This window comes from Macaca nemestrina, chromosome 17, assembly GCF_043159975.1.
Source record: "Macaca nemestrina isolate mMacNem1 chromosome 17, mMacNem.hap1, whole genome shotgun sequence".
Lineage (NCBI taxonomy): Eukaryota > Metazoa > Chordata > Mammalia > Primates > Cercopithecidae > Macaca > Macaca nemestrina.
The window spans coordinates 63,936,019-63,946,659 of NC_092141.1; the positions used below are offsets into that span (position 1 = coordinate 63,936,019).

A 10,641-nucleotide genomic window follows, 5' to 3' on the forward strand; every position below is an offset into this window, starting at 1 on the left:
AAAAAAAAAATACAAAAATTAGCATAGCCTGGTAGCGTGCGTCTGTGGTCCCAGCTACTTAGGCGGGCTCAAGTGGGAGAGTTGGTGGATCCCTGGAAGTTGAGGCTGCCGTGATAACACCACTGCAGTCTAGTCTGGGCAACAGACGGAGACCTGTCTCAAAAAATAAAAATAAAAATAAAGTCGTGCCTGGCAGGTTTTTATTTTGAGAGGATATCTTGACGTCCATAGCCCTTGCCTACTAAATGCCAATGGGGGTCCCCCATCATTGTCAAAACAAAGCAGTGGCCCCCACATTTACAAAGTGCCCGTTGGGGTAGCGCCTTTGCTGTTGGGAACCCCTCTTGGGGTTGTTCTCAGTGCTCGACAGTTCACTGTTGTCGAGCAGAGCTGCTCAGCGTCAGCACCAATGTGAAGATCTGAGCCAGGGTGTGGGGGCTGTCCTGTGCATTGCAGGATGCTAAGCAACATCTCCAACCTTCCGCCCGTGAAACCCTACTGGTGCTTCTCCCCCACCCCAGCTGTAACAACCAAATATGTCTCCAGACATTGCTAAATGTCCCCTTAGGGGACAAAATCACCCCCAGTTGAGATCCACTGCTGTGGAGTATGGTCCTCCAGGGCTGATGCGCTTTGCACTGAGCCAGGGCCCATCCTCCGCAGGGAGACTGAGCCAGAGGAAGGTGACCGGATGTCCCCTGGGCAGGGCTGCAACAGGCTTGACAGGCCTATGGGAGTGCAGGGCAGAGGCCCTGAACCAGGCCTGGGGCAGGGCTCAGACGCCTTCCAGGAAGAAGTGGCCCCTCTCAGCTAAGTCTCTTTTTAATTTAATTTAATTTATTTTGAGACGGAGTCTCCCGCTGTAGCCCAGGCTGGAGTGCAGGGGCACTATCTCGACTCATTGCTAAATCTCTAGAGGAAAGAATTGGCTAGGTGGGTGCAGATTTGGAAGAATGAAAAAAAGAATGTAAACTATCTCCTTAATACTTTTTAATATCGATGAGGCATTAAGATGAAAATGTTTTGGATATACTAGGTTAAAGAAAATACATGACTCAAATTAATTTCACTTGTTTCCTTTTACGTTTTTAATGTGGCTAATGAAAAAGTTGAAACCACATACATGGCTCACACGCTATTTCCATTGGATGATGCTGATCTTGAACATCACTTGACACATAGTAGGTACTCTACAAATATTTGTTGAATGAATACATCTGGAAAACAGCCGCACAGCCCCATCTGAGTTTGTGTGGAGGGGTCTGGGCTGTGGACACAGAACTGTCATCAGAGAGATGGTGCTCACCATAGCATGGATAGTGTTCGGGCATGGCAATGGTGTAGGCCTGGGGACACCTTCAGTTTCTCATCCAACACATATTTAGTGAGCACATACTACGTGCCATGGAAGGGGAGAGAGCAATGCCATCCTGCAGGAGAAGTGCTCTCCCTAGGGAAGCAACAGGCATCCAGCTCTGTCTTAGGTTGGGGGCTACCAGGGAAGCCCTTTCCTTGAAGGTGTCTGTTTTCTTCCCAAGTGACAACAAAAGGTGGAGGGGCATTACCTAGGGGAGGAGAAGGCTGCAGGAAGCAGCGGCTGCTCTGGGCAAAGGAACAGCACGTTCAAACGCTTGGCAGCAAGCAGGCCTGGTGCTTGTTAGAACAGAAAATTCCCTATGGTTCTGAGCACACCTGGAAGCCGGTGCTGTGGAGTCGGAGGCCTGACGGGGGCAGGGCTTCAGAAGGAAGCCTTGTGAGGCGCTGGACTCACCTGAGGGCAGGGGTGCTGCCCCCAGCCCCGGGTTTAAGTAGCGGGGGAGCTATTCAGAAAGACCTCCCAGTGCTGTGCGGGCACAGGAGGAGAGCTGAGAATGATGCCAGGAACTCAGAAGGACAGGGTGGGGTGATGGCGGGGAACGCACAGCCTGGTCGGCAGGATGTGGTGAGGCCCTCAAGGTGCAGTCCGATGATGGCCCCTGGATTTATCAGTTAGGTCCTGGGTGATCTCATGGAGAGCAGCCCACTGGCTGGTGAAGGTGGAGGGCAGACGGGAGGGGAGACACAGGAGGGGGATGCGCTGCATAGGCAGCGGTTCTTCCAATGCCCGCAAGGAAGAAGAAGGGGGTGGTCCGAAGGGAAGGCTGGGCCCGGAGCGCGTGTTTTGGGAGCTTTCTCCTGCGGACAGAAGAGACTTTCCCGTTTATAGCCTGGGGGAGAAGTAGCGGCGGGGAGGATGCAGATGGAGGAGGGAGGCATAACACATGTCTGGGTTGCCCTCTGGCCCGCCGCCCACCCCCACCCCACCTCCATGAAAGGGCCCAGCCCCCGCCTCGCTACAAGGCGGACAGTGAGGATGTGCTCATAGGCTCCCGAGGATCGAGGCCTGCCCTGGGAAGGCCTCCTCCTCTTCCCTCGCTGGGCGGGGTCTCTTGGGAGGAGGACAGACCTTCTGTGATGCCCTGGCAGGTGGGCTCGGTTAGGGTGGTAGGGAGGGAGCCATTGTGTCTGCTGCTGACATCGGACCCTGGCCACCCCCGCAGTGCATATCAGAGATCACACACACACGCGTGCACACACGGAGGTCACGCAGGATGTACACATGCACACATAGTGCACAAGGATGTTTCTGTGTACAGGTGTGCACACGCAGCCCAAGCAGGCTGCACATGTGCGTGTGTGCACAACGCACTCAGACAAAGCTCACAAGGATGTGAGCACACAGCTCTCACGGGGCATACATGTGTCTATGTGCATGTGCACACAGCTCACCCGGAAGGGTTTCGTGTGTGTGCACAAGTGGGCCTCACGCAGGGTGTACGCATGCGCGCACATGCACAGTGTTCACACAGCGTGTACAGGTGCGCGTGCACACAGCTCGCAGTGCTTATGTGTCCGTGTGTGCACATTCACAGAGAGCCCACACGGGGACCACTCTCTGAACACAGAGAGTGCCTGAGAATGCTGGCATCACAGTTGTTTTTGTCCCCAGTAAAACAACCACCCTCCACCTTCCGCTCTGCTCTCCCCCTCCGGTCCACTCTCTCTCAGGGCCCTGGTCTCCTTCCTTTCCACCTGGGTGGTGGCATCCAGGACCCGCCTGAGTTCATTCTCCGCCCCCAGCTCGGCCTGCCCCAGGTGCTGCCGGCATCCACTGGGAGGCAGTACAAGGCAAGTGCGATGCCGCCCGCGGGCCGTCCCCACAGCGCGTCTCCTGCCAGGGCAAGTCCCACCACAGCTCTGGTGAAAGCAGCTTCCGGTTTCTGCGGTGCGGGCGGCGGAGGCGGCGGAGGTGGCGGGGTCCGGCCCTCGCCGTCCAGCCCGCGCGAGGCGGGGCCCGCCCCTAGATGGCCAGGTCTCGGCGGCCGGTGGCCGGTGACGCCTTGCCGCGGCCGCTGCCGCCCTCGCGGTGGCTGGCTGGCGCCCGGTGCGCATAGGCGGGCGGGGCGCAGGACTCGGGGCCGGGGTGCCGGGAGGGCAGGGTCGGCAGCGGAGGTGGCGGCGGCGGCGGCGGGAGCAGCTTCTGCGCCTCTTCGTGTGCACGGTTGCAGCGGTTGTCACGCTCCCCGGCGCGCGGGCGGCCCTTCCAGAGCAGGTGGCCCAGCTCAGCTACGCTGAGCAGCGCCGACAGCAGCCCCACCGCGAAGTAGAAGAGCACGAAGACGGTCTTCTCGGTGGGCCGGCTCACGAAGCAGTCGACCGTGTGCGGGCAGGGCGGGCCGGCGCACGCGAAGTGCGGGACCACGCGGAAGCCGTAGAGCAGCGCCTGGCCGCCCAGGAAGGTCAGCTCGGCCAGCAGGCGCAGCGCCACGCTCAGCAGGTAGCAGCGGCGCGCGCGGCGGGCGCGCAGAACGCATGGCGCGCACTGGGCCTCGGGCAGTCCAGGGGCGCACTGCGCCGCCGCCTGAGCGCCGCCAGCCTCCTTGCTGGCCCGGTGCATGGAGTAGACGACGAACAGCACCGGGGGCGCCGAGAGCAGCAGGATGTGGAAGAGCCAGAAGCGGTAGTGGGAGACCGGGAAGGCGCGATCGTAGCAAGTCTGGCGACAGCCCGGCTGCAGCGTGTTGCATACGAACTCCTCTTGCTCGTCCTCGAACACTGCGCCGCCCACCGTGGCCAGCACCAGGATGCGGAAGATCAGCATGACCACCAGCCAGAGGCGGCCCACGAGCGGCGACTGCAGCTGCACGGCGTCCAGCAGCGAGCCCAGGAACGCCCACTCCCCCATGGCGCTGGGGACGCGGGGCGGGGAGTCAGGGGATGGGGCAGGTCAGAGACCCCCGCCCCTTCCGCGCCCATCGGGGTGGGGTCCGTTGGGCCTTCTCTGACTTCAGGGTGAGTAGTGGGGTGGGAGAGGCCCGGGTTTAACGATGAGACCAGTGTGAAAGGGAGGGCCCGAGGGGAGCAGGCGACGCTCAGCTATAGGTTCCCTTCTCTTTGGGGCCGATGGGTGCTGGGGAGGAGCCCCCATTTGCATTTTAGCCGCACCCCCTTTGCCGTCTCCGTTCGACCCTGGGATCCTCCAGATCCCAGATTCTTAGGAAGGACCTTGGAGATCAGCTGGGCCAGCCCCTGACTTGCCTTGTGGAAGCGGAAATCCAGCGGTGCCCTTAGCTGTCAAGGATGCTGTGGGAAGAGTGGAGCCTCGAACCCCGAGCCTCCAGACCCAATTTGGTGCCCCTGGGAGGAGTGGGAGTGGCGGAGGCAGTGAGACCACTCCTTTCTCGGCCCACCATTTCTCTCGCCATTTTCACTGCAGTGAACTCCTCTCAGTGTGGGGGGCTGGTACAGAGGCAACCCCACTTTCGTAACTGTCACAGGGTCCCTTGTCAGAGGTGTCCCTGCTCTCCTACCCCAGCGTGGTGGGAATGCGGAGCCAGGCCTCTCCCTCCTCCCCAGCCTCCTGTGCCTCCAGCCTCCACATCTCCTGAGACCCTCTCCACCCCACACTCACACAGGTCCCCACACACCGCTGGTGCCCCTAAACCATCACCCAACCCCACTCACCCTGGGGCCGGGACTGGGGTGTCAGAGCTGAGCCAGGGACCTTGGGAGGTGGCTGGGACCGGCGCCTCCTTCTCCCTCTTTCATTTTCCCTTTCGGATTTGGCCAGGATGGAGGACAGGACAGGATGGCTGAGAGGGGTTAGCGCTCCCCCTTCTCTTAAAGGAACAGGGTGACCCTGCTGACTGCCTCCGCCCTTTGGAACAGGCACGGGCCACGCCCCTTGCTGGGCTCTGTGGCCCTCACTTTTTGGCCCCCCACCCCATAGCTAAATTTCCATCTGCAAATGGGGGAGGGGGTTAACCAGAGCCACATCCTTTACCGAGGAAGCTGGGGGGTTCCTAGAAGCCCTTCCCAGAGAGACCCTCAGCCTGGAGCCTCGATCCACTATGCACTAACCATGCCCTGTGAAGATGGTCTTCGGGGACAGAGGGAGGTTTGCTGCTGGAGTTTAAGGGGCAGCAAACATCTAACAGCTTCTGGTTCCAGCTCTGCCACCGCTCACCTTGGACAAGTCATTCGGTGGTACTGAGCCAGGCTTTCCTGCCTTGTCAACCAAGGTGGCCAGACCAGCTGACCCCCAAGTTTCCTTCCAGCTCTACATCTTTTTTGGAACGGGGTCTCTCTAAGTAGCCCAGGTTGATCTTAAACTCCTGGCTTCAAGTGATCCTCACACCTCAGACTCCTGAGTAACTGGGATTCTCTACTTCTGAATATTGAGTTCCCAACCATATGACAGAGAACCAAAAAAACCCTCGTGCCTGAAAAAAAAAAAAAAAAAAAAAAAAATCCCATATGGAAAACCATTAAAATATCCCAAGTGCCTGGCTTTGGCAGTTAAATAAAATCTTTGGGTTCCTTCCCGCTTTTCTGTAATTTCCAACTTTACTATAATGAACATGTTATTTATTTATTTATTTATTTTATTTGTTTTTTTGAGACAGCGTCTTGCTCTGTCGCCCAGGCTGGAGTGCAGTGGCACGATCTTGGCTGAATGCAACCTCTGCCTCCCAGGTTCAAGCGATTCTCCTGCCTCAGCCTCCCCAGTAGCTGGGATTACAGGCGTGTGCCACCACACCTGGCTAATTTTTGTATTTTTAGTAGAGATGGGGTTTCGCCATGTTGGCCAGGCTGATCTCGAACTGCTGACCTTGTGATCCGCCCACCTCAGCCTCCCAAAGTGCTGGGATTACAGGCCTGAGCCACCGCACCCAGCCTAACATGTTATTTTATTATTTATTTATTTATTTTTCGAGACAGAGTTTTGCTCTTGTTGCTAGGCTGTAGTGCAATGGCGTGATCTCGGCTCACCGCAACCTCCGCCTCCCGGGTTCAAGCAATTCTCCTGCCTCAGCCTCCCCAGTAGCTGGGATTACAGGCATGCGCCACCACGCCCAGCTAATTTTGTATTTTCAGTAGAGACAGGGTTTCTCCATGTTGGTCAGGTTGGTCTTGAATTCCTGATCTCAGGTGATCCACCCGCCTCGGCCTCCCAAAGTGCTGGGATTACAGGTGTGAGTCACTACGCCCGGCCTCATGTTATTTTATAATGTGAAAAATAGAAGACTTCTTCCCCCCCAGGAGGCTCTGAATTGAGAGTTCCCTCCCACTGCCCCGGGTGGCAGGGGAAGCTCTTTTATAGAGAAAGGAGTAAGGGTGACCGACGGCAATCTGAGTGGTCAGGGAGGGCTCGCTCCCAGGCTGAGATGTTTGGTTGTCTGCTCTGCCTTCCTAGGGGTCCGCCTGAGTGCATAGCACAACCTTCCTCACCTATGCACCTGCCAGGCCAGGCCCTGTGTGGAGCCCCGTTAACTCCATATGCCAACGAGCTCATTCAATTCTCTGTCAATAGTGGCAGGAGGGCACTATTTACACCAGGGGAAACTGAGACTCAGAGGGTCTAAGCCACTTGCACGCTGTCGCGCAGCTGGTAAATAGCAGATCCAGCCTACACGAGGCCCAACTGGTTCTTGAGCCCAAGCTCTTGAGCCTTTCGTGGAATTGTCCTCCATCCAGCCTGGCTGGGCTTCCCAGGTGGTATCCCAGGGCCTGATAGTCCCCAGCAGGGGTTGCCTCTGTGCCAGCCTTGTGTGGGGCTGGTGGGTGTAGGCACTGGAGGGAGGTCATGCCTGTCCCTCTGAGGAAGGGTAGCAGGACTCACCTTCTTGGCCACACAGTTCCTCTCCCTGTCAGCCATGGGTGCCTGTGTGGTTTTCCATCTGCTGACGCAGACTCCCAGGCCCACTTTCAGGAAGGGGAAGGCATATACCCTTCACCCTCCACTCCCTCTGGCTCAGGGGCCCAGCTGTGCTGGAAAAACTCTAGGTGAACTCCTGCTTGTGTGGGGAACCCTCCTGCCCTCGTGCAGGCTTCCCTTGGGAGTGGGCCTGGGTGGGGGACGCTGCCCTGGAGAAAGTCCAAGGGAAAAAGCAATGCTGGGGCCCCAGATTCTGAAAACAGGATGTGGGTTGGGGGCGCTGCTGACCTCCCCCTCCCGACCTCCCTCTGCCCCCGGCAAAGCTGCTACCCGCCCCCTGCCCCCAGCCACAGGGGCTCAGGGTCACACCTCATCTCCCTCGACTGTCCAGGAATGGTCCCCACCCTGTCCTATCCTGTGGCTCCTGCTGGGTGAGGCCATTGGCGCCACCTGGAAAAAGCCCATCAGACCGCGTCTGCCTGCGGGAGTGGAAAGCAGCTGAGGTGGTGGGCCAGGGTGGGGCAGGAAGTGGAAAGCCCACAGTCACCCTGTGCTGTCTGCAGCCTGTGATGCCACAGGGCCAGGCCCAGAGACTACAACCTCAGGCCCCGTCGTCCTTCCCTGATAGCACCATCCAGCCTGAGTGTTGCTGACCCTGCTTAGATCTGGCAGCTGGCGGCCCCATTCGTGGCCATGCTTAAAGACAGGGGCCGGGCTGAGAGGCCAATCCTGCCTTGCTCCAGTCTGTTCCAGACACCTCTCCCTGGCCATCGGATTGTGGGGCCACTGCTCATGTCAGACACACATGGGTGCATGTATGTGTTTGTACCCAGTAACTATCAGCCATGGTCAACCCCACCATGTTCTTCAATATCGCCACTGACGGCGAGCCCTTGGGCCATGTCACCTTCGAGCTTTTGCAGACAAGTTTCCAAAGACAGCAGAACACTTTCATGCTCTGAGCACTGGAGATAAAGGGTTTGGTTATAAGGGTTCCTGCTTTCACAGAATTATTCCAGGGTTTATGGGTCAGGGTGGTGGCTTCACACGCCATAATGACACTGGTGGCAAGTTCATCTGCAGAGAGAAATGGGATGAGGAGAACTTCCTGAAGCGTACAGTCCTGGCATCTCGTCCCTGGCAAATGCTGGACCCAACACAAACAGTTCCCAGTTTTTCATCTGCACTGCCAAGACTGAGTGGTTGGATGGCAAGCGTGTGGTCTTTGGCAAGGTGAAAGAAGGCATGAATATTGCGGAGGCCATGGAGCGCTTTGGGTCCAGGAATGGCAAGACCAGCAAGATTAGCATTGCTGACTGTGGACAGCTCTCATGAGTTTGACTTGTGTTTTATCTTAACCACCAGCCCATTCCTTCTGTAGCTCAGGAGAGCACCCTCCACCCCATTTGCTCACAGTATCCTAGAATCTTTGTGCTCTCGCTCAGTTCCCTTTGGGTTCCATGTTTTCCTTGTTCCTTTCCATGCCTAGCTGGATTGCAGAATTAAGCTTATGAATATGAAATAAAAACTAAATAAAAATAAATTATTTGTAAGGCCCGACATGGTGGCTTATGCCTGTAATCCCAGCACTTTGGGAGGCTGAGGCAGGCAGATCACCTGAGGTCAGGAGTTCGAGACCAGCCTGGCCAACATGGTGAAACCCCATCTCTACTAAAAAATACAAAAATTAGCTGGGCATGGTGGCACATGCCTGTAATCCCAGCTACTCAGGAGAATCGCTTGAACTCAGGAGGTGGAGGTTGCAGTGAGCTGAGATTGTGCCACTGCACACCAACCTGGGCGACAGAGGGAGACTCTATCTAAAAAAAAAAAATATATATATATATATATATATATGTGTGTGTGTGTGTGTGTGTGTGTGTATATATATATATATTTGTAGAGATGAGGGTCTTGCCATGTTGCCCAGTCTGGCCTGGGACTCCTGGGCTCAATTGATCCGCTAGCCTTGGCCTCCCAAAGTGCTGGGATCACAAGCATGAGCCACCACACCTGGCCACTTATTTATTTTTATTGTTATTTATTTATTCTATTTACTGACATCCTTGAGCCATCACACTGCTGTTTTGTCTCCTGTGCCCTCCTAACATTTTAAAAAGTCCTTACAGAAATGCTGTCTTTTCGTGAGGCTTTCCCCAGCTGCCCTAGCAGAAATTTACCCCTTTCTTTCCTGTCCCTTCTCAGCTTTATTTCCTTTGTACTGACCACTACATAACTATACACACACACACACACACACACACACACACACACACACACACACACACACACACACACACACACACACATTTTTTGAGATGGAGTCTTGCTCTGTCACCCAAGCTGGAGTGCAACCTCCGCCTCCCAGGTTCAAGCAGTTCTGCCTCAGCCTCCCAAGTAGCTGGGATTACAGGCGCCCACCACCATGCCCGGCGTATTTTTGTATTTTTAGTAGTGACAGGGTTTCACCGTGTTGGCCAGGCTGATCTCGAGCTCCTGACCTCAAATAATCCACCTACCTCAGCCTCCCAAAGTGCTGGGATTACAGGTGTGAGCCACCGCACCCTGCCAATGTTATCTTTTTCTTATGTATCCTGTTTAGCGTCCATGTCTCCCATTAGCACAGGCGATCCCCAGGGAAGGGATTTTTGGTCCTTTGCTTACTGTCCCATCCCCAGCACCTAGAATGGTTGGGGGCACACAGTGGATGCTCAGTAGATGTTTGTTGGGTGGATGGATGAATGAAGTGGGTGGAACTTTCTGCCCTAAGGTGGTAAGAATGCTGTGTATCTCAGGTCTCAACTGCTGACTCTGGTCTCCTCTAGGGCTGTGGGCATTTAAAGTGGCCAATGCAGTCTCAGGTCAGCAATCAGAATTTCCCATCCTCGACAGAAATAAGAACTCAAAAATAGATTCATGTTAAACATCTGCCTCCAGCTCTGCTGGCCTTGGGTCCGTGCCTGGGTGGGAGAGGGAAGGGGTGGAGGGTGGCAGAGTTGGCTCTTCTTGGTCCCTTCTAGTCCTTCTGCACCCTCCCCAACCTGCCTGCAGCTTCTGACCCTTTATATTCTTCCTAGTGCCCTGAAAACCCTCCAGACCAGATGACTTCTGCCACCCCAGGGTGGCCCCACCTGCTGGCTCTTGCCTTGGAGCTTGCCTTTGGCTCCCTACAGACTCCTGGAGCCCTACGTTTTCAACACCTGGGACCCGCCTTCACATCTAGCCTTTGCTCCCTCCTTTGGCTCCATGATTATTTAATATTAGGTTTGGGGCCGGGTGAGGTGGCTCACGCCTGTAATCTCAGCACTTTGGGAGGCTGAGGTGGGCGGATCACGAGGTCAGGAGATTGAGACCATCCTGGCTAACACACGGTAAAACCCTGTCTCTACTAAAAATACAAAAAATTAGCCAGGCGTGGTGGCGGGCACCTGTAGTCCCAGCTA

The 10,641-nt window shown here is 56.0% G+C and overlaps 1 protein-coding gene and 1 pseudogene across 2 annotated transcripts; one reads left to right on the top strand and one right to left on the bottom strand.

Moving 5' to 3' along the window:
* Window positions 1–3,340: 3,340 nt before the first annotated feature.
* LOC105472219 (gap junction protein delta 3) lies at window positions 3,341–5,079 on the bottom strand. The gene is made up of 2 exons (XM_011725245.3): window positions 5,005–5,079; window positions 3,341–4,229 (listed from the first exon to the last, which is right to left on the bottom strand). The coding sequence occupies exon 2, from the start codon at window positions 4,223–4,225 to the stop codon at window positions 3,341–3,343; it is 885 nt and encodes a 294-aa protein (XP_011723547.1). The 5' UTR covers window positions 4,226–4,229; window positions 5,005–5,079.
* Window positions 5,080–5,097: 18 nt separating this feature from the next.
* LOC139359637 (peptidyl-prolyl cis-trans isomerase A pseudogene) lies at window positions 5,098–8,955 on the top strand (annotated as a pseudogene). The gene has a single exon (XR_011615834.1). The product of XR_011615834.1 is annotated as a peptidyl-prolyl cis-trans isomerase A pseudogene (transcript).
* The last annotated feature ends 1,686 nt before the right edge of the window (window positions 8,956–10,641 follow it).